General features: G+C 56.4%; 1 protein-coding gene across 3 annotated transcripts in view; it reads left to right on the top strand.

The window, feature by feature from the left end:
* The window catches only part of IPO13 (importin 13), a 34734-nt gene that overhangs the window by 1013 nt on the left and 10818 nt on the right, over window positions 1-22903 (top strand). For 2 of the 3 annotated variants that reach the window (XM_065841794.2, XM_065841796.2), the window contains exons 2-15: window positions 7936-8672; window positions 14259-14399; window positions 14567-14708; window positions 15746-15912; window positions 16309-16429; window positions 16726-16873; window positions 17199-17380; window positions 18238-18264; window positions 19011-19145; window positions 19376-19519; window positions 19941-20021; window positions 20606-20743; window positions 20840-20936; window positions 22782-22834. In XM_065841794.2, the coding sequence (XP_065697866.1) occupies window positions 7936-8672; window positions 14259-14399; window positions 14567-14708; window positions 15746-15912; window positions 16309-16429; window positions 16726-16873; window positions 17199-17380; window positions 18238-18264; window positions 19011-19145; window positions 19376-19519; window positions 19941-20021; window positions 20606-20743; window positions 20840-20936; window positions 22782-22834 (2313 nt within the window). Of the gene's footprint in view, window positions 1-7052; window positions 7194-7935; window positions 8673-14258; window positions 14400-14566; window positions 14709-15745; window positions 15913-16308; window positions 16430-16725; window positions 16874-17198; window positions 17381-18237; window positions 18265-19010; window positions 19146-19375; window positions 19520-19940; window positions 20022-20605; window positions 20744-20839; window positions 20937-22781; window positions 22835-22903 lie in introns of those variants that run through there. The other variant, XM_065841797.2, reaches the window with a different exon arrangement.

The following is a 22903-nucleotide window of genomic DNA, read 5'->3' as shown; positions in this document are numbered from 1 at the left end:
CAAGGCACCCCAATAAACACTCGGGGAGGCAGCTGAGCAAAACCCTGCTCTTGGGCCATCTTGGAGGTGATGGGGGCAGGGCAGCAGAGGATGCATCCCTGAAGGGCAAACAGCAAGAGAGTATTTCTCCCTTCTACTCACCCTGCAGCCAGACAGCCACCTGGAGATTGACAGCCTGTCAATCCATAGCTCAGTCCCCAGACAGCTCGTGGGAATCCCAGTGTCCTCATTTTTCCTCGATTAAGAATAGACCGAGTTCCTTGCCAAAGGATGCCCACAGGCGTGCTGGTGGGCACTTATCTTGTATTTCACACCCATGCCTCCCCAGCAACTTGCCCAGCCTCACGGGAGGTGTCGGGTCAAGGATGTCAGGTTTGTAACTGGGCACCGGTTGCCTTTGCCGCCGCAGGTGAGACAGCTCAGCTCTTCCAGGGAGACGGGCACAGAGCATGGCTGGGGGGATTAACCGATGTCTGGAAAATGCTACATTAATGCAACCTTCTGCAGCTTAATCTGCATACATCCAGGGCTGCTGGATGATTTTTGCCTCCAACTTCCTTTCTCTTCTGCAGACACAAACCATTCCTTTGTTTGCACCAACAATGAAGCACACACTTGCCCGGGAAGGGTGGGCAGTGCCAGGGTGGGGACCGCCAGGCGCTGGCTGGGCGAGGTGGGGCTATGCTGAGAGGCAGCTCACCCTCACTGTGCTGCTCTGTATTTAGTCTCCTGCTGCCTGGGAGGAGGCAAAGATGCCCTCTAGGATGCTTTGGCTCCCCTCCCCCAGCCTGCCCGGTTTCTCCGGGTCTCTGCAGGCTTCGCCAGCTGGGTGGCGTCCTCTGAAGATGCGGCTGTGGACCACAGTGGGGCTCTGAGCTGCTGGCTGGGGACAGCAGGACGGTCCCTACCCAGGGGAAGAAATGTGGGGTAGGATCAGAAAAAACTCAGAGGTTCAGCATCTTGGAGCCCTCCTGTCTCTGTCTTTTCAAGGGAGGGCTGTGGGGTGTTTCTGGTACAAAGATGGGCTTTGCTGGGGACTGGGCTGCTTTCTCAGAGGTGATGCTGCCAGACAAATGATGCTTCTACTGGCCTAGGCTCTTCTGCCTGCCAGGTTTTGTGTATGGCTCTATTAATAACACTGAATGCTGATTAAACTCGGGGTTTGACTCCACTCTGAGTCAGTTACTGATAAACGCTGGGGTTAGGAACAGCTGGTTATCTCTTAAGTCAGAGGGTCAAAGGCTTTCCAGGTCATCCACAGTGGAAGTCATCATGTGTGGCAGTTGTAGCCAGGGAAGTCTCTGGTATGACCATGCTCTTCATGCTCTTTTGATGGTTTTCAAGTCCTTGGAAGACCCTTCTGTACCCCTGCTGTTGTTTATTATGTGCCAGGCTGGGAAAACACCCCTGCGGTTTTGCAGGGCTCTGGGTGCCTCTGTAGTTGAAGAGAATTGTTGCTGTGTTTATCCAGCATGACTTGTGCCAGAGAGAGCTGGTTAGATCCCTCCAGCTGTGACCAGCGGTCGCAGGAAGGTGGGAGGATGCGGATGCTGTAGTCTGGGCCCACACTGCCCTTTGCCAGCTAGGCGGTCCGCAAGCCTCTCTTGCTGTGGAGGTGTCAATTTCAGGTGCTGCACTTCAGTAGCCACCTGAAAGTTGCTCCATGTATTTTTTTTCTCCATTTTTCCATAGGGAGCTCCCCTGTGACACAGGGAAGGAGCAGAGCCACGCTGGGGCTGAGCCATTGTGGTACAGTTTCTGTGTCAGTATCCCCTAGTCCCAGATGAGGGCTGCTCGGCTGCTTTTTGTTTTCTTCCGAGCCTGACCTAGATGCTGCTCTGGCTTTGGCACAGCTCGAGCAGGCTGGCGTGGCCGTGCTGCATGGACCTGCTGGGCAACCGGCAGCTCTGGGCTGGCTTAGCTTCCCCTGCTGCTGAGCAGGGCTCCCTGCTGCGGCTGGAGGGAAGGGAGGGCTGGGCAAGCCGAGGGCTTCAGGCTAGAGGACGCTCAGCGTCTCCGTGCCTAAACGGTGCAAGCTGGTTTGTGACATGCGTGTGCTTTTGTGTGCCCAGGGGCTGTCCCCAGGGTGACAGACAGCCTGATGATGGGGCGATGCTGCCCTGTGGAGGTGATGCTCCTGCTGCAGTGTGAACCCTGCTCTGGTGAAGATGGATTGCAGGCGTTCGGTCCTTGCTGGCTCTGTCCATCTCAGAGGATCAGTGCACAAGCAGGACTTTGGCCTTGTATTTTTTGTTTTACGCAGGCCAGGGGTGGCAGCGCCTAACACTGCGGGGCTGGACAGGAGAAGAGGAATGCGGGACCCCATTTACCTGTTTTCAGTGCAGCTGAATCTGCTCCACCAATATCCCGCCTTTTGAAATAAGAAAGAAGGCAGTGCCATTCCTCCGTGAATTTCCCAAGTGTCTGCTCTTGCCCTCTTTTTCTGTCTGATTCCTTCCAGGTCTTTCCTCCCTTGGCCTGCCTCTCATCCTCTGAGGTGTTTGTAATATTCACTGACATCTTTTCTCTAGCACATTAGCGGTCTGGCATCTCTGGGCCTTCCAGATTGCTGTGTGGCTCTCTGGAGATGCCTGATGAATGCACAGAGTCTCTCTGGCAGGATGGGTAGGCGGCGTGTCACGGAGCTGACATCAGGAGCCTACTGTGATGGGAGAGTGGTGGCTTTGATCACCGCTCCTCGGAGATGCTGAGCCTCGGGGATGTGGCAGCTGCCAAGGCTGCCTTATACCCGGGAGGATGAGGAGAAGAAACCCAAGTGCATCTGCTTTCTTCAGAAAATGATTATTGCTTGTCTTTGGGAATGTGAGCAGGAGAATTATGGATATGTCAGGGTGGGGGAATGGCAGCCCCTGTCTGGTGCACTGCTGGCAGCGGCTTGGCCACCTCTTCCTTAGAGGCAGCCCATGTGTGCGAGATGTGGCAGCCGTGCTGGGGATGGATGGTGTGTTAGGGGCCTCTGGAGGGGAGATTCCTGCGAAACTGAGGGAAGCAGGAAGTCACCTTGTTTAGCATTTAAGCAGATGTTCACTGCAAAAGCAGATTCCACCCAGAGCCAGCCTTGGCTGAACATCTTGCTCCTTCTTGTGGTGTGGTTGTGATGGGATGAGAGGGAGCACCTTGTGTTTGCCAGGGCTTGGCTTTGCCCTAAAAGTGCCATCACCGGAGCCTCGTCTCTACTCTGATGTCTTATGGAGCAGGGATGGGTGAGATTGGCACCTGGGTGCCAGCAGGGATTCCTCTGAAAACACTTGCAGACTTGTTCACCGAAGTGATGGGTAGGAACACGACATAGTGGGCAGAGGTGTTTGGGTCACCCTTGCAAGTCATCCTGGGCTCTGTGCTCCCAGGGTTCTTCTCTGGTCCTGCTCACTGTTTGCTTGTGCAGGCGTCCAGCCCACTGACGCTGAGAGCACGTGTGCCCTATAGCCCGTGTCCCTGCTGGGGACTGTGCCATTCTCTGCCAAGAGTTGCTGGCAGTGAAGCAGCAGGAAGGATGCTGCTGAGCCACATCTGGGCTGCAACCCCTTTCAGACAGCCGAGGACTTGATGTGGGCAAGCTGGGCTCAAAGAGGGATGCAAAGTGGCAGCACCTCCCATTAGCTGTGGGGAAAAACAAAAAAGACATTCTTTGGGGCTACAGGCAAAGTGTGGGTGCCTTGAGCAGGAGCAGCACAACTGGCAGCACACGCATGGCTTCATTTTGCATCCATTTGCTCTCCTCGGTGTTTCAGCGGGCTGCTGCCTTCCCGGGGCTTCTGGCTGCTCAGCCTGCCCTGCTGTGGCAGGGGGAGGGCGGCTGCTGCGGGGCGGGGGAGGCAGGGATGGTGTTCCCTTCGCTGGCAGAGCCGCGGTAATGGCTGTGCCGCCAGAGGCCTGGAGCGCTGGCAGCGCGAGTGCGTTCAGCTAGAACGGACAGCGAGAGGCTGCAGCGGGGGATATCCCGGTGGGTCCTGCTGGAAGAAGGCCAGTGTCTGCTGAGGGGCCATGGCCACTGCTGCCCCCAGCAAGCCGTGGCTGTGGGCATGGAGCAAGGAAGAACAGGAATATGTTTTGCAGCTTGCTGTTTGCCCTGGTGGGTTGCAGATGTCAGAGCTGTACCCACTGTTGCTTCCAATGGCTCAAGCAGAATGGCCCCTGGAGGGGCTTGTCTCCCCATGGAGCCCCCCAGGAAGGGCAGGCAGCACACTCCCATTCTGGGGCTGGAGCCGCGTGTCTGGGGCTTCTTTTGTCACCCCGCAAATGGCACAGACACAACACGTCTCTGCTGGGGACCTTGTGTTGATGGATTTATGCAGTGCAGTTGAGGAGACAACCTGCATCAAAGGGTGAAGGCTGAGAGATGCTGGGCTTGTAGCAGCTCCTTTTCCTTCGTGATACCAGACTGTGAGCTAACATCAAATGCCTTTGCTTGACAGTAACTCTCTTTGGACTGGTTCCCCTCCCACTGACCCAAGTGACCAGTGTGGGACCTCTGACCCCTGCCCCAAGACAGCTTACTTCTGGCTTTCTGGAGCAGCTGATACCATTCCAGTCTATCTAGAGCCTGAGACTTTGGCCACAGCTTTTTAGAGCAGGGAAGAACCATCATAACAAGCTTGAATTATTTTCAACCAAACAGAGCTGATGTTGGAGAAAGCTCCTTCCCTGGCCGAAGGGCATAGCTGACAGCTGGGCTGTTTACCAGCTCTCACGTTACTGGTCTAATTGCGGAGGAGGCAGGTCTGGTGGCAGCCACCCTTTCAAATCAGAATGCACAAAGCCTCCCTGTTAGATGTCACTGACCGATTTCATGCCTTCTGCTTCTCCCTCCTGGCACTAACGAGTTCCCCTCATCATCTCCAGTGGTTCCTGATGGGCCTGAGGGCACTGGCTGATGCGGTGATGTCAAACTCCAGCAGCAGCTGGTGCTGGTACCTGCTTTTGGGATGAGGATGGTGACTTTCCTTGTTGAGGAGGAGCATGCCAGGTGTTCAGGTACCATTCTGCAGGACACAGTGCCCTGCATCCTCCTGTCCCACACTCTCAGCAGAGGATGATACTCAGCTGATGTGTGTGGTAGGCTAGGGAAAGAGCCTAGTCTTCTCCCAGGGGTTTCATCTGCTGCTTTGAGCTGAGCTAGGATGGTTCCAGTATTAATGCCCATCCTTGGATGTCCTCTGGAAAGCTCTTACATGTTGTGTGGAGCACCAGATGTGGCACACTGTCAGCAGTCCCAGGGCACGTGCTGTCTTGCCTCTCTACCTGGCACCCTGAACTCGGGCAGAAACAGCCGTGCTCCAGCCAGGAGCTGCCATGGCACCTCCCTCCCAGGCAGGGTGCTCAGGGAAGGGGGGTGAGAAAGCCAGCAACCATGTTTTTCCAGAATATTCTTCTGCCTTCCAACAGCTCGCAGCATGGCTCTTCAGCATCAGCTTTGTTTCCATCCTCTAAATAACTCAGTGTAGCTGGTAGACTTTGTTGTCGTGCTGCTCAACCTCTCTCCCTGAGGTGCGGAGCAGTGGAGACTCCAGCGTGTGTCCCTGGGGTCTCCACTGGAAACCTCCCCAGAGGCTCCACAATCTGGGATTGTGTTGCTGGGTGATGGATGCCTGTCCGGAGAGCTCGCTGGTGATAATCAGGTCCATCCTCCACACATGGTGTGGTCCATGCTATACAAGTCTTGTACTGGGTTAGAGGTTAGGGCTCCTGGGGCATATGTACAGCTTGTGCCTCATAATATATGATGCATAGTGATTCCCCCTCCCCTGTTTTCTAAGTGTTAGCAGGAAGACTCTTCAAAATAGAAGAAATCAATTAATTAGGCAATGTGTGGGAGTGTAAATGGAGGGGCTGGGAGGAGGTGAGAAGGGTTCCCAGGCTAGGGAGCAGGCAGAGGGGATTGCTGCCAGCCTTTGCACCTTGTCAGGCTGCCCAGCAAGAGGGGAAGGAGAAGAGTAGGCTATCACCGACTCTGGGAGCCTCAAGTGAGATTTCTTTTGGAAAGAAAATAAGCAGCAAGCTCTGAGAGCAAATAAGAGACTGAGCCAGTAATAGAGGCGATAGTTTGAGCTCCAGCCCCAGCCCTGCTGCAGGATGACTCAGTCTTCAGCGAAAGAGCAGGGGTAGGAGCCAGGTTCCTACCCCCAGGGGTGGCTGAGCTTTTAGCACATCTGCAGCTGCTGCTGGATAGTGAAATAAATGGTTGCTTTGATGGGAAGGGATGACAGGGCTTACCTCTGCCCAGCAGCTGAGTGGTGCTTCAGACAAGACGCTGAGCTAACCAAGAACAGAGCAAGGTTTCAGGTAGCTGCTGATAGCTCGTGAGCTACCCTTGGCCACTCTGTCAGGACAGTTTGTCTCTCCCCATGTCCTGCTTATCTAGGGTTAACCTTTTCTGTGTCAGGATACATCTTATAGTGGGACAGATGCCTGTCCCTCTGCAGCCCGTGTTGGCTGGCTCTGTCTCCTACGACGTACTTCATAACCTCTTTCTTTCTCACAAAGAGGTTATCCTCATTTTCCCCTGCTGCAAAATCTTGAACAGAGGTATTTCAAATGATGGCCCAGGCAATGCTGCCTCTGTAAGGTTCCTGCCATTTTGTCCTGCTCTTTGGTCTTGTGCTGGGCAGCAGCAGAAGGCACAAGCACTTGCTTGGGAAACTTGTTCCTGTGCCCCAGGCTGCCAGCTCTGCATGTGTAAAAATAGGGTTTAAATCCTCTCCTGGGTACAAGAGCCATGCAAGAATTTCATAGAGTTTTAAGCGGGGAGGAGGAGGATATCTGAGACCTGGAGCTAGGGTGGGGACACACAAAATCATCTGCACCTGCTGGAGTCATCCTCCAGTTTGATGCTGGGGTGCGACGGGTGCCTGATAGCCTGATGAATACCAGTGCTTTTCCTTGCGGCTGACGTGTGCAGTCAGCAATTTGTAATGAAACGCACGCTGCCAGGCAGAAAACCTCGCTGCTGGAAGATGGAGTTCGGGCAAGGGGGAGTTACTCTCCCCCTCTGTGTGCAAGGCCATCAGTGGTTACCAGTTTGCACCCAATCAGCATAAGTAACTAATTAGCGTTGGCCTTAACATCCATATAATATTCCTTTGCAAATAAAGCCTTGCAGTGTGCGTGAGGCTGTTCACGTGGATCTGATCTCTGCAAAGCAGTAACTAGATCTCCCAAAGCTGTTGGAGCAGGTAAGTGATGTTCTCCTTTCCATATGGGTGAGACGGAGTGAGCAGCCCTGGACTGTCCTGGGAGGTGGTTGCAAAGGCAGGGTTAGGTGCCAGGTCTCCTCACCCAGGTGTAACTTGGCATTTGGGAATTCTTCAAAAGGACTCTGCGGAGGGATTAATCCCTGAGCTTAGTGACTGTGGGTTTCCAGGGCTCTGTACAACCTGAGAGACTAAGATATCTGAAGCAGTTCTTGCATTCCTTGGGCTCCTAGACACAAGCTTTGTGCCATACATGCTTTCTGAGAGCTGGTGCATCCACAGCACCTTTCCGAGAGCAGGTGCAGGTGGGAGGCGGGAGTGCTGGTGTGCCATGTCCCCTGCAGCCCTTGTGCTGCAGAGGGGTCCTGCACCCACCCCTGTGACGGCACATCAGCACATGAGCAGGTGGGTTTGGCATGAGTGAAGGCAAGCATGGGACATGGCTAAGGAAAAGAAATTTCCAGAGTGTTGCATGAGAGGGGAAGAACGCTTTGCAGGTCCTTACCCACTGCCAGATCGCTCTTGCTTCACCAAGAGCCCAAGGAGGGAGCCCAGCCAATGCAGGCTGATGTGGTGAGGGGGCCTGGCTTGGCAGGGCAGTGACTGGGGGGCAGCCCAGGCCGGGCTCTGTGGTGGTGAGCCCTCCAGGTGTGCCTTCCCTTGATGGGACTGACTGTGGCTGTGCTCCTCAGCTGCTCTAAGATGCTTCCCTTCTCCCTTCCAGGCTCTCCATCAGCTGTATTATGACCCAAACATCGAGAACAAGAACTTGGCTCAGAAATGGCTGATGCAGGCACAGGTGTCCCCCCAGGCATGGCACTTCAGCTGGCTGCTGCTCAACATGGACAAGGTGCCTGAGATCCAGTACTTTGGTGCCAGCGCTCTCCACATTAAAATCTCCCGTTACTGGAATGACATCCCAGCTGACCAGTACGAGAGCCTCAAGTCACAGCTCTTCACCCACATCACCCGTTTTGCCAGTGGCTCCAAGATCGTGCTGACCCGGCTCTGCGTGGCGCTGGCCTCCCTGGCCCTCAGCATGATGCCGGAGGCTTGGCCCTGCGCCGTGGCAGACATGGTGCGCATGTTCCAGGCAGAGGACTCCAACGTGGACGGGCGAGCGCGGTGCCTGGCGCTGCTGGAGCTGCTGACGGTGCTGCCCGAGGAGTTTCAGACCAGCCGCCTGCCACAGTACCGCAAGGGCCAGGTCCGCAGTGTCCTGGCGCAGGAGTGCGGCTCCGTCTTCCCTTTGCTGGAGCAGCTGCTGCAGCAGCAGGACTCCCCGGGTTTCATCAAGCAGAAGGTGTTGAAGTGCTTCTCCAGCTGGGTGCAGCTGGAGATCCCACTGATGGACTGTGAGAACCTGATCCAGGCAGCTTTCACCTCTCTGCAGGACCCAGAGCTCTTCGACACAGCGGTGGAGGCTGTCGTCAACGCCATTTCCCAGCCTGATGCCCAGAGGTAAGGGCAACCTCTCCCATGTACTGCGAGTGGTGCTCCTGGGCATCCATGAGGGATCTGTGGGGGAGAGGAAAAACCTAAGGCTTTTTTCTATCTACTGTCAGCCCTGGAGGTGATGATGACAGAGCTTGGAAGTGGGAGATGTTTCCCGTGGGTACATGGTTGGTCCTGAAAGGCTTTGCACCGTGGTTGACTTGTGGCAATCACATGGTCTTGGGCAGCCGCAGCTCATCTCCACCCTCCTCCTCCCAAGCAGATAAAGATGCTCCCTTCTGGTTCCTTGTGTCAGACCCTGCAGTGCCCAGCCAGGGAGCAGATGCCTGGCTCTGGCCAAGGGGAGTTCAGAGACCCCCCTCTGCCTCATGCTGTTGGTCTTGCCAAGGAGCTGATTTGATGCAGAGATAATAAAACCAGACCTGACAGTCTTCTCCCTCCTCCTGGCTCCAGCAGCTTGTGCCAGCTGAGGACTTGTCCTTTCTGTGGCCATGGCTGCCGGTGGTGCAGCTGAGCTGGGAGCCGGGGGTGGGGCAGGTCCTGCTGGGGCCACACTGTGGGGATCTGAGATTGTCTGCTTGGCCGCGTTGCCTGAGCTGCTGTCAGCTCTTGGGACTGATGCCCGCAGAAGGGAAAGTACATTTCCTGCAGTTCCTGTGGCCACATCCCCTCCTGGCTGCTTAGCAACCTTCCCCCCAAAGAGGAGGGTTTCCTTGAAGGCTGGGCTGAGCTGCTGCTGCTGTGCATCCCTGTGCATCGCTGCGCATCATGCTGGGCCTGACCCTCTGCAGCGGTGCGGATGCTGCTGCAGTGGTGAGCTCTGCTCCTGCCCTTGGCTTCAGAGCAGGGGCAGCCAGCGTGGGCCCTGGCTCTGCAATAACAAGGGGGTTGCATCTGGACTGCAGGTCCCGGTGTGCAAAGGGACCCGTCAGGATTTTGATGTGTTGCTGGATGTGGGGAGAGGTTGCCTCATTTGCTAGCATACAGAAGATTACCACAATCAGCTTTTCCTTGTATCTGTCAGAGGCTGTGGGCCAGCCCAAAATCTTGTTCCAGGATTGGTATAGAAAATAGCAGGAGTGGTACAGAAAATGAGAAGGTGAGAAAAGGTGACTTGTAGTTCTGAAATGCTGGACTTGCTGTCTCCCTCCTTTCTGTTTCCCTTGAGTCTCAGGAGTCCCATGGCTGTGATTTCCCAACAGCGTGCAGGAGCCTGGCCCTGCAGCACTGTTCTTCAGCTGCATTAAAAGCCCAAGCTTTCTGTTGAGTTTTCAAAGTGAGTTTTAGTGAGAAGCATGACTGACAGCAGAATTTCCTCTCTGCTTCCGTGCTGACCCTGCCGTGCAGTTTCTGGCCCCCTTCGGTCCTGCCACACTGGTGGCTCTCTTACGGCATCACTGGCACTTGCTTTCCATCCTTTTCCATGGAGGCATTGTCAGCCATGGGAGAGCACCCTCTCTTGTCTGTAGGCGTGCAGGCCGTGGCCGGGACAGGACAGGCAGGTGGCCTGAAAGGCTGCCCGGTGTGTGTGAGCCTGGCACAGCCCCTGCTCCAGGGGCATGGGGACAGCGGTGACATTGTCGTGTGGCAACCCTGCCAAGCGGTGTGTGGTGTCAGCTGCTCCAAGGAGGAGCAGGACTGTGCTCAGTGCTGAGATCTGGGAAAGCTTCAGGAGTGGGGTAACTCACAGAGCCGCCACTTCACAGCCCTGGTGGACTCCTTCTTCCCCTTTGTTCCTTGTGTCCTCCATCCTGCATCCCTCCTCCCGCTTTCCCTGGTGCTGCCTGTCCTGCCCCTCTGGCCTTGTTGCTCAGCCACAGCAGATCCAGCTCTTTCCTGAGCCCCCAGGGAGTCTTCTGACCTTTCTGTCTCTTTTCTTGACAATCTGGGAGATCCATGCTGCTTTTCAGCCGTTTTCTTCCTCTGCGGTCTCTTGCTTTTGTTTCCGCAAGGGCCTGGCTCCCCACCGCCCTTGGCTGCAGGTTCAGAGCATCCTCAGTGCTGGGCTGCCGATGTGGTCCTCTCCAGACCTTTGTAGAGTATTGTTCTCTGAGAGGGTTAGTATCAGGGCTTCCCACTTCCACAGGTTCCCCTGAGTGTTTTGGACTCTGTGTCTTTCCTCCTCACCGCCTCCCAGCTGGCTTCTTTGACATTGCTGCAGAGGCAATCATGCAGATGCGCTTCTATACTGTCAGCAGAAGGCTCAGTGGCTCTTGAACTTGGCGCTGGGGTTAGGTAGCCTGTGGGTCATCTTCCCAGGTGAGCACCACCTTGCAAGGCATCCCTCATGGTGCCATTCCTCACACTGGGAGTAGCTGACTGCCACACATCCAGGTGGAGAAGGGTAGGTGGGACTTCATGGGCAAGGATCACCCTCAGGGTGAGTTGCGGGTGCTGGCAGCTTCCATTTCCCTGCCTGCGAGCAGCAGCGGATGGCTTTCCTGCCTCTGAGGTGTTACTAGAGGTGATGCCACAGAGATTTGTAGCTGTGAAGCATCTGATCTCCTCACCTGCCGGGGGTGCCTAGAGGAGGGGGTGTCCTGCGTGTTGCTGGAGCCTGGACACTGCTCCTGTTAGGATGTGGCATTCCTGAGAAGAAACCTCGGAGCCTTGGCTCTGTGCACATCTCCTCTGTTGGGGGTGCTGAGAAGCTCCTGAATTGCAGGAGGGCAGGAAGAGAGATATTGTTGCATCTCATTCGCAGAGGAGGCTTGTGCTGGATTTTCCATCTCGTTTGAGGATTATCCCCTGGCTAAGCGGGCAAGAGCTCAGCGGTGCGTGCTGCAGGGGAAGAGCTGGCGTGCAGCACTTGATCACGCTCCTGCAGCCCGGCGGGTGGTGTCGGAGCGGGGAGAGGGACCTCCACACGGTGTGTGCCTGTGGTGGGAGTTATGGAGCGTGGGCATCAGGCACTGAGGCACCTCTCTAAAAGCAGCAGGGTGTTGCTGCAGCGATGGAGCTGGTGGGATTGCAGGTGTTCAGCCCATCCCTTCCTGGTCTTGGCATCTGGTGCTGAATCCCTGAACAGGAATTTCACTGGAAGAGTTTTCCAAAAGCTTCATTAGAAACAGGTTTTTAGTACATTGGGTTTTCTCATCAGGACATGTCTCAGATTTCAGATCAGGAAGGATGCGAAAGTTGTGTGTGAGCTGCCTGTGTCTCTGCCTTGTAAGGTGTCCCCTGTACTGTGGTGTGCTCTGGGGAGGGTTGTGGGAAGAGCAGAAGGACGTGCTGGTCCCATGGAGGGAGCTGTGGATGCTGCAGTTCATTGGGCTTGGTGAAGGGACTGTATAAAATCTGCTAAATACCAAGACGGCAAATCTTGCTCAGGAGGGCTAACACAAGTTGCTGGAGGGAAATAGATGGAGAAGCATCACCATATGGCTGCCACGTTCATAGACTCTTCCACAGGCGTTGCCAGGCATCAGCTGCTGTAGACAGGCTGCTCAGCTGGGCTGGGATGGTCTTGTCCTCTCCTGCCTGGTGCCGGGGTGGGAAGCAGGGGCTGGCAGCGGGGCTGGCAGATGTGGTGTCTGCCTCTGGGGACAAGCTCTGTGCCTGGGCAGGGCTGTGGCACCAGCTGGTTGCTCAGGGTTTGGAGGCAGCACCAAGTAGGTGGGGTGCCCTGGGGCTCCATTCTCCTGGATGTGGAGGAGAGGAGCCCAGCTCTGGCTGGCTTGGCCATGGCTCTTTGGTGGCTGGTTAAAACAATTCACCTAGAGCAAGAATTGCCATCCTCCCTGGGGACCCCTGTGTCTGAGTTGCCCTTACATCTGCATAGGCAGTGAGCAGAGCAAGGTGGTGCTCAGGAGACGTGGTTCACCCAGCGTTTTCTAGAAGTTTTCACTAACATGAAATGAGTCGCAGCAGGGAAGCAAATCCAGGTGGTTCTCTGTTGACTGTACAGGGTGTCCAAAGGACCAGCTGAGCTCTAAGCATCTGCACTGTGAGTATTAAATGGTAACCAGCAGAAGCAGGATCCTTGTCATAAACTCCTGAAGTTATGAAAACATTTCTAGGTTAATGTGAGCCCAGTGCTGCAGAGGAAGGATGGTTTTGCTCTGCACTGGAACAGTGGAAGGTCCCCTGTGCCTTTTTGTCTGGGAACTGCCCCAGCTCCCTTGGGCTGACCCTGACTGCAGCATCAATTCCTGGGGAGAAAAACTGGTGAATTCCCAAATTCTCCATCATCGCATCACTCCCACACTGCCACATGCATCACTCATGGGGCATCAGAGGCCTGAAAATGGTTTACACAAAAATACCCATTGCCTCTAGGGGAGAGGGGCCAGGTGGCACATAGAGGGGACACTGGGGTGACAAATGGGACTGGAGACACCCTGTTCCCTCTGTCTTCTCCTGCTGGCCAAGACTGAGAAGCTGCCACCACTGGTGTGGCTCTCTCCATGCACTGGTGGCACTGATGGCTTCGCTGTCTCCTAAATCAGCCATAGCAGGAGCTACTGGGCACCACTGCCTCTCTGGAGTGGACACGTGGCTGTCTTGGTGTCAGCACTTGCATTTCTTCCCCGCGGTAGGCACAGGAGAGCTGGCATCATGTGTGCCTCCTGCTCCGAGCATCCTTGGCCCCGCACCTGCGGGAGCGTATGGAATAGCTGGAGCTCTGGATAACACGCCTGGGCGGGCAGGGAAATGGCAGGGCTGCTCATCAGCCTCCGGCAGGGCCTCTCTCCGGGGGCCCTGGGCTGTGTTTCACCTTGGCTGCCTCCTTCTCGTTGCCCTGGTTACCATCACTTGCAGGCAGTGGCGCAGAGGGGCGGCTGATGTGTGTGATGTGATGTGGGAGAGCTGTGCCGCTGCGGCAGCCTGGTGGGGTGGGGGACCGGGGATGTGCCAGGGGCCAGCATCCTCCCTGTGTAGGAGTCCCCAAGGGTGGCTGCCCACTTCATCCTGGCCAGAGAGGACAATCCACATGTGCCCATGCTGGAGGGTTGTGTGGCTTCCCACTGGCAGCTCTGGCTGCCTCCATGGCTGAGAAATTCAGGCTGCAAGCGTGGCAAAAAGAGTCCTGGGGTCTGCCCTTGCCGCCCTGCTCCCACTCCCCATCCCTGCCGACACTGCTGCGCACAGGCACAGCTCGCTCTGAGCTGGTGCTGGTCGTGGCAGTGACAAGTTGGTGCTGGCTGGGGGTTGCTGGCAGCCCTGCGGCAGGTTCGGGTGGGCAGAGGCAGATGCCTACACTGTGGTGCAGTGGGAGATTCGCACAGAGCTGATGGCCGCTGGCTCAGCCCTTCTTTTCGCTTGCAGAGGCTCCGCTGCAGGAGTGCTGGGGGCTTCAGCCTTCAACCTGATGCCACAGGCTGGGAGGAGAGTCCCTGTAAGCCAGGGCTGTCAAACTCATTTTCACCCAGGGCCACGTCAGCCTCGCGGTTGCCTTCAAAGGGCCGAATGTAATTTTAGGACTGTATAATTGTAAGCCATCAATGTGCCTGGATGCGTCCCATTGCACAAAGCAGCCTTCCAGTAGGGAAATGTGGATGGGAGCCCTGGGAGAGCATCAGGAGGGATGAATGCCATGGCAGCTGGTACTGGTGAGGTGATGCCTGGCCCTGATTCGGGCTGTGCTTGCAGGTACGTGAACACCCTCCTGAAGCTCATCCCCTCTGTACTGGGGCTCCAAGAGCAGCTGCGCCAGGCGGTCCAGAGCGGGGACATGGAGACATCACATGGGATCTGCCGGATTGCTGTGGCCTTGGGGGAGAATCACTCCCGGTGAGTATTGGGGATGGTCCCCAGGAGAGGGAATGAGCTTGGAGCAGCCCTCTGTTCCCCATGTGCTGCTTCATCAGGGCCTGTCCTGTACCCTGTGATGTGTGTCAGGGTAGACGAGCCAGGCTTGCCATGGTGGTGCCACCCTGACCATGCTCTCTGCTCTCCAGGGCCCTCCTGGACCAGGTGGAGCACTGGCAGAGCTTCCTGGCCCTGGTCAACATGATCATGTTCTGCACTGGCATCCCCGGGCACTACCCTGTCAATGAAACCACCAGCTCCTTGACGCTCACCTTCTGGTACACACTGCAGGTCAGTGGCCATCGTGGGACAGTTGGCCCAGATGCTGGGGACACTGGTGCATAGGCACGGGGTCTGGCCTGGCCACGTTTGCTCCCCAGGGACTTGTGACACCTCTGCTCCTCAGCCTACACTTGCAGCTGCTGCAGGGCACATAACTCAGAAATGCTGGTCCTGTGGCTTGCTTTTTCCAACCCATGGAAGTCTGAGCCAACCTTTAAGGGCCTCATTAACATAACTAATTAAAACTTCATGCTTTTTTTTTTTTTCCAGCAGCAGGCCTGGTTGTTTAGCTCCTTGCTGCACAGCTGCACAGGCTGCAGGCGGGGAAGAGATTGCATGCTGGCTTACTGCAGGCTTGCCCCTGCTGCCAGGCTGGTGGCCATCGTCTCTCAGAGGAGGAAAGAGAGAACTGGGGGCTGCCCAGCGTGGGGTCCCGCTCCCAGGGCCACTGTTCTCTGTTTGAACAGAGCAGCTCTGCCACATCATGCTCTATTTTTAGTCCCATTCACCCCCCCAACTCCATCCCTCTGCAGTCTGATGCAGTGTGGCTGAGTGTGGGCAGGGAGGGGGCCGTGTTGGCGCCATGCTGGCAGCTCCTCTGCTGCGTGGGGCCGAGCCTCCCACCTCCTCTCACTGCTTCTCTGGGTGGATCTGAGGAGATGGGTGCAGGTAGGAGAGCTCTGTGCTCCCCAGGCATCCATCCCAGTCTGCCTTACAGGGGTCTGAGGTGTACATGCTCCTGATGTAGGGGTGCTCCCGAGGGGAGGACACGGCAGGCAGTGCTACCCTGCTGTAGCCATGCTGTCCTCAAACACCCCAGGGTCTGCCTGGCTGCTGGGGCTTCTGGCATCTCACCATCTGATAATGCTGCTGCTGCAGAAGAGCTCAGCATCAGCTGGACTTTGTGGAGCTGGAAATGCAACCTCTGAGGTGTGACAGGTCCTACCAGCTTGGGGAGATGCCCCTGCACCCCCATCCAATGGGCATGCTGGCTCCATTTTTTATTTCCCCTGCAAGACCTGACATATTCCTCCTCCTGCTGCCAGGACGACATCCTCTCCTTTGAGCCGGACAAGCAGGCAGTGTACCAGCAGGTCTACAGGCCTGTCTACTTCCAGCTGGTGGACGTGCTGCTGCACAAAGCCCAGTTCCCCTCCGATGAGGAGTATGGCTTCTGGTCTTCAGATGAGAAGGAGCAATTTCGGATATACAGGTACAGCTGGGGCCTGCCTTTCCCCGGGTAGCAGGACTGGGGCGCGTTATTCCCTGCATGGATGTGACTTTGGGCTCGGAGGTGGGTTTGGTTGTCAGGCCGGCAAGGCAACAGTTTGCTTTCCTGGAACCAGAGCACTGTGGGGAGGCCGAAGTGCGGACACAGAGGAGATTCCTTCCACCAAGAGTTGTTTTGGCCATGGTGGCAATATAGAAATGAGCCAGCGTTTTGGGGTGGCACCAGTTGCTCTGCCTAGGGAGCCCTGGGAGTGTCTGCATTGTGCTGGGGCAGTGTGTTTGTGCAGACACACAAGGGAACGCAAGTAACGTGTCTGCATGTGGAGCGCTCTGCAGGGGTTGGCAACAGCATTTGGAGACCCATGCATGTTCTCTCTAGGGTGGACATCTCTGACACACTGATGTACGTATATGAGATGCTGGGCGCTGAGCTCCTGAGCAGCCTCTATGACAAACTGGGACGTCTCCTGACCAACACGGAGCAGCCATCCACATGGCAGGTGAGCAAGAGGACCTGGGTGGCGGGCTTACGACCACCATCCCCTCAGGGACCTATCCTCACCACGGGGCACTGACAGCAAAGGGATGTGATAGTGGCGAGGAGTGTGAACAGTTTGCTGGCACACGTGCAGGTTCTCTGGGAGGAGGAACAGGTCTTATTCTGCTTCCCTATCCTAAACGCTGCCCAGGGACCAGCCTTCTCAGCCAGTGTGAGAGAGCTGGGCTAGTGCCTGGGGCTGGAGTGGACACTGGGGGTCAGTGTGCAGCTCTGACAGTGCCATTCCCACCCTGGCAGCACACGGAGGCCTTGCTCTACGGCTTCCAGTCCATCGCTGAGACCATCGACGTGAACTACTCTGATGTGGTGCCAGGGCTGATCGGCCTCATTCCCCGGATCAGCATCAGCAATGTGCAGCTTGCCGACACCGTGATGTTCACTATTGGTGAGGCCTTTCATAGAATCGTAGAATGTCCTGGGTTGGAAGAGATCCACAAGGATCATGGAGTCCAACTCATGTCCCTGCATAGGACAACCTCAAAATTCACACAATGTGTCTGAGGGCATTGTCTGGTTGCTTCTTGAATATTGTCAGGCTTGGGGCCATGTCACTGTGCTCACATGCAGGCTGGGCTGGGGAGGGGGAGCCCCTCTTGAGGCTGCTCCTGCTCAGCAATAACAGCAGTGAAAAGTGAAGCTGAGCATCCCAGGACGTGGGGAGCAATAGCCCGTGGCACAGTCCTGTGGTCTGATCCCATCTGTGTGCACAGGGGCCCTGTCAGAGTGGCTGGCTGATCACCCTGTCATGATTAACAACGTGCTGCCGCTGGTGCTCCAAGCCTTGGGCAATCCTGAGCTCTCCATCTCCAGCGTCTCCACCCTGAAGAAGATCTGCCGGGAGTGCAAGTACGACCTGCCACCCTATGCTGCCAACATCGTTGCCGTGTCACAGGTAGGAGCTGAATGCAGATGGATGTGTGGTGGCAAGCTGGGATGTGCTCTGTGCAAACCCTTTCCTCCGCATGGATCAGAGCAGGAGGACACAAAGCAGCAACTCAGTGCATCTTGCTTGTGTGAGGGACTTGTCCATCCTGTTCCTAGGCCAGTAGACCCAGGTGACAGGCCCCGTGTTGTCCTGCGAGTGCAGAAGTGGTAGGCACTGGCAGACACGACTGCCAAAGGGTCCACTGGGGTTGCACTTGACCATCCATCCTTTCCCTGGGGTTTTGTTTGCCTTACTGGGAGCGGCATCCTGCCAGCTCTGCACCCACCAGCCAGCTGGTGCCACTGCTGGGCATCTTGGGGGTCTGCTGGTGTTCAAGCCTCTCTGTGGAGACTCAGCTGATCCCTGCAGTGCTGGGGGAGGTTGTCCTGTGGCTCTCAAAGTTTGGGGGCAGAGGGAACTTGGAGTTTCAAGGCACTAGGAAGAGGGCATGGAAGCAGAGAGGGGCTGATGGAGGGTGCGAACCTCTGCACTTGGAGCCTAGGAGGGATGGTCCCTGGGGTAAGGAAGCCCTGACTGAGGTTGGCTCCTCAAGCTGTCCTGCCGCAGAGCCCCTCCGAGCCGCGAGCACCCCTCACTGGGTGTCTGAGAGGGCTGACTGGGGGAAGAGCTTACCAGGGCACAAGGATTTTGTTCCCTGCCTGTGGTGGATTGTGGGGAGGCTGTGCAGGGCTGTGTGCTGCTTGTCTGTGCCTCCACTGGTGTCACTTGTCTTGACCTCCTGCATCATTCCTGCCTTTGGGAAGGGAAGGGTCTTTCTGCAGCGCTCACCTTCCTCTCTCTTTCTCTCCCCTTTGCTTTGGCAGGAGGTGTTGATGAAGCAGATTCACAAGGTAAGAGGGGCTGGCTCACACCTCTAGCTGGTTCTGCTTGCCCCCCCTGTACCACTTAGTTGTGCTCAGCTGAAGACACGAGGGCTGCCATCGCAGGCTGAGCTGTCCTCAAAGGAGAGCTTAGGGCTGCAGCCATCGTGTGGGGCCAGGAGTACCTGCTGGCTACCTCTCACCACGCTGCTGGGCTCCCACCGTGTGTGGGCTGGGGTCACGCTGGGTGCCATGTCCCCATAAGAGAGGGAAGCCCCCAGGGAGACTTAAGTCTAGCAGTTCTCAGTGCCTCCAAGCCCAAGGATGCTGAGGTGGCAGGCATGTCTTCAAGAGGAAAAAGGAAGGAAATAAGAATGGAGACAGAGCCCAGGCTGTGCCTGTGACCAGGATGGAGTGGGTCATTTGACCCCACAGGGCTGAGACAGTACTGTGCAAAGGATGGTGTACTGAGCGGGGGGGCAAGTGGTGCTGGCATAGAGATCTCTGGGCACCAGTTGGTCTTTCTTTGGCGGGTTGCTGGGAAGAGGCCGTGTGCTGGTGGCACAGCAGTTCCCTGGGTTCTGCTGTGCTGGTAGGGACCTGCCCCCTCTCCTGCAGTGAGATGTGCAGAGTGTCCCAGACAGAGCAGCTGCAGCACAGCAGGGTCCTTCCTGGCTTCGCTGGCCGGGCCCCTGGCAGCTGTCTTGGCTGATATGTGTACGGTAAGGGCTTCAGGCTGGGCAATGACCTGCCCTGTTGTGTCTCCTCTGTCCCAGACGAGCCAGTGCATGTGGCTGATGCAGGCTCTTGGTTTCCTGCTTTCGGCACTGCAAGTGGAGGAGATCCTGAAAAACCTGCACTCCCTGATCACCCCCTACATCCAGCAGCTGGAAAAGCTGGCTGACGAAACGGTGAGTGCCCTCGTGCTACCTCCATCCAGAAGTGGCTTCTTCCACTGGCCACATCCCTGGGGATGGTGTGTTGAAGCAGCACTCTTGAACATGGGCTCAGGAAAGAGTGCGGTGCAGGGAACCCCTCTCTGGCACTTGGTCTTTACAGTCCTGGCTCCTCAGCATCCCAAAGGTATGACTGTGACAGCAGTGTGGTCCATGTCACACCTTGGGTTTATTTTCCCTGGCAGCCTAATCCCTCCAACAAGCTGGCCATCATCCACATCCTGGGCCTGCTCTCCAACCTCTTCACCACCCTAGACATCAGCCACCATGATGATGACCACGAAAGCACCGAGGTCAAGAAACTGCCAGTGCAGCAAGGACCCAACCCAGTGAGTAAAGTGGTGGCTTGATGCTCTTTGCCACAGCCTGGACAAAACCCTGCTCTGAACTGCTGGTGCCAGGAGAGGGGGATTAATGGGTAATGCAGCATGTACCATGAAGAGGGTAGTGCTGGTGCATTCCAGCTAAAACGTGTCCTTCAGCTCGTCCCGCCACTCCTGAGGTGGGCACAGGTGACCTGCAGGGTCCCTCTTGGCCGGGTGCTGCTCTGTAGGACAGCCCAGGCGCTGCCTGCCAGATGGGAGCTGTGCCAGCCTGCTTCAGTGGGAAGAAAGCTGCTCAGCTTCAGAGGGGGAGGAGGAAGAGGTGCCTGTGAAAGTTTGAGTCTACGCCATGCTTAGCCTTGAATCCCCCTAGTGCTGTGGGGAATCCCAGCCAACAATTCTCTTCAGACCCTCTTGTTCCTTACAGGTGGTGGTGGTTCTGCAGCAAGTCTTCCAGCTCATACAGAAGGTCCTCAGCAAGTGGCTGAATGATGCCCAGGTGGTGGAGGTAACCAGGCTCCTCCCGAGTACTGCCTGCAGCTCTGCCTGTCCCTGCTGACCTGAACTGGGGACAGCAAAGGACAGACTCTGCCTGAAGCCCTATAAGAAGGGTGTCTTACTGGGTTGTCTGGACCAGTGCTGCTTGCCATCACCAGCAGCGTCCAGCCGTTCTTGTCTGTCCTCCATCAGCTCTGCTCCCCTCCGGTTACAGAGGCCCTGCCGTCACCAGGGAGATGGGGGCCTACCAAACCTGTGCTCCCTAAGGGGAGACCTCTGCTCTGACCTGGACCTTCGTCATGTAGTGTTTCTGCAGTTTGCTCAGTCCAGTAATGCCCAGGTGCAGCGTCCCACCACCCACTCTTTCCCCTGCCCCTTTGGGAGCCTACTGCTGCAGGGAGCTGTTTCCCAGTGTCTGGGAGCATCCCGTGCTGCAGAGCAGGGTGCCAGAACCCTAGCAGGTCTGAGCCCTCTGCCTGGCTGGTCCCTATCCCCATTGCCAGCATTTCCCTCTCTTGGGACCAGTCTGTCGAGTCCTGCCCCGCAAGGAGATGTCTCCTGATGCCCATTGCTCACACCATCCTTCTCCTGCAGTCTGTCTGTGCCATCTTTGAGAAATCTGTGAAGACCCTCCTGGATGATTTTGCCCCCATGGTGCCTCAGCTGTGCGAGATGCTGGGGCAGATGTACAGCACCATTCCCCAGGCCTCTGCTATTGACCTCACCCGACAGGTATGGAGCTGCACTTAGGCTGGGACTGCCAGTCCCTGGGGAGGCTGAGGGTGCCCAGGGACAGCAGCAGCTTCAGTCCTCCTCTCTCTCTTGCAGCTGGTTCACATCTTTGCCCATGAGCCTGCCCACTTCCCTCCCATCAAGGCCCTCTTCCTGCTCGTTACCTCAGTCACACTGACCCTCTTCCAGCAAGGTATGTGGGATTAACCCTTCTTGCTGGGGCTGTTGTCAGGCTGTTGCATGCATGGAGTCTGGAGGTGTCTTACGAGGAATGGCTGTTTTCACTCCTAGTTAAGCTAATGGGGCCATCTCTGTTTCTTGAATTCATCCCAACCCCTGGAAGGTGGGTACCTTCCCTGCAGGGCAGCAGAAGCAGGAAACCCCTGGGTGAGAGTCTGGACTGCCGTGACAGCCCCGCTTCTGCAGCAGGGCTGGGCATCGCGTGCTGAAAGGGTCAAGCCCGAGCTCCAGTCCTGCTTGGCAGAGAGGCTGTGCTCCCTGGGAGATCCCGGGGCTCCTCCGGCGGGCAACGCTGCTTGTAGTGGCCAGGAATCAAGCCCTCGCACGAGGAGGAGGATGTGTGTGTGAACATCTGCTGGCCAGAGTCATCGCTGTGAGGCTGAGGATGCTGGCATCCTCCTGCAGGGCAGGGGCCACTCTTTGGCTTGCTGCCCACCCTACAGAAAACAAGTGGGGTTAGGACAGGCCCCTCCACACTGTGGTTCCCCTCAGCTTCTTGGTGACTTGCCCCATGACAAGAAAAAATGTATCGTAGAGGTGCTGGCTCTGGTCCTTCAGCACCTCCATCTGCAGTCCCCAAGGGCTCTTGTCCTTTGCTCATGGCCGGATGCTGGGTAGGGTGATGCCGCCCCCCAGTACAAGGCTCAGAGCTCTCTAGGGAGGTGGGGGACAACCCCTACTTCATCATCACGCCATGTTCCGAGCAAATCTTGCTGCACTGAGGTGTCGCTGGGGTCAGTGGCAAGCGAGCTGGGCTTATCTGGAGATCAGGTCCCCGCTTCTGCCAGCAGCGTGTGGATGTGTCTGTCTGTGCTGAAACCCTCTTGGCTGGGCACCCGGGGAGGCAACGATGCCTCTGGACAGCAGCAGGCATGTCTGCAGGAGGAAGGGGGAGAGGACAGAGCCCGAGCTGTGCCAGTGCTTGGATGTGAGCTTTGCTCAGGCAAGTGGCCGTCCAGCTTGCTGCGTGGCCAGGACTGTGCTCCCACCCACCCCGTGGGTCCCCTCTGGTGGGTGGCTGGTCTGGAGCAGGGTGAGCCCCTTCTGCTGAGCCCACGGGCAGCAGGAGAGTGGGGGGGACGCCTGACCCTGCAGGGGCCCAGATGCTTCTGTGCACAGAGTCAGATGCCAAGGTAGGGTGAGTGGTGCTGGCATGGAGGTGTCTGGGCACTGAGCTGGTCTCTCCCAGGAGGACGCTGTAGGAGACCTCCAGGAGGGTCCTGGGCTCAGGGTCTTGGAGAGCATCTGGGAACGGGGTGGGAGGGCGACTGTGCCAGGGGCTCCTGAGCAGCTGGTGACAAGCATGTGCACGCCTGAGCCCGGCCAGGCCTGTCAAGCGTTTGCTGAGGTGTTGTCGTTCACTTGCAGTTATCTTCCAGGACCAAACAGTACTCTGAAGACACCCGCTCAGTCCCCACAGTGCAAAAGCTCTAATTCTCCTTGTGGAGATGGTGCCCAGCTAGCCCCTGCTCCTCCTCCTCTCCCTCCCCAAGGACACGAAGATCTCCTCCTTGGCTCTGCAGCACCCAGGTGCTAGCTGGAGACCCTGGGGCTTCAGACCCTTTCGTTTGCAGTTTCTTTCTGTTCTTGGGTTCTCCAAGTTTCATGATTTTTTTGTATGTTTTGTTTCTTTAACTTGCTTCAAGCTGCTCATGTTGCCCATCCCCTTCCCCACACACCCCTCCTCCCTTACACTCCTGTTTTCACTTGTAAATTCTTTCTGTATCACATAACTATATGATGTTGAGTTGCTGTTTGTATGATTTTTCTCTTAAGTTACATCTTTATTATATTTTAGGGCCCAGGGATCATCCTGATATTGTTGATTCATTTATGCAACTCCTGGCACAGGTGTGTTTTAGTTTCTTATTCATTCACTTTCTGTTCTCTCTCTTTCTCTTTTTAATTCAATTTAAACCT

The sequence above is a fragment of the Patagioenas fasciata genome, chromosome 6 (assembly GCF_037038585.1).
Source record: "Patagioenas fasciata isolate bPatFas1 chromosome 6, bPatFas1.hap1, whole genome shotgun sequence".
Classification (NCBI taxonomy): domain Eukaryota; kingdom Metazoa; phylum Chordata; class Aves; order Columbiformes; family Columbidae; genus Patagioenas; species Patagioenas fasciata.
Note: the sequence above shows the minus strand (reverse complement) of the source record. Positions and strands in the feature narration are given on the sequence as shown.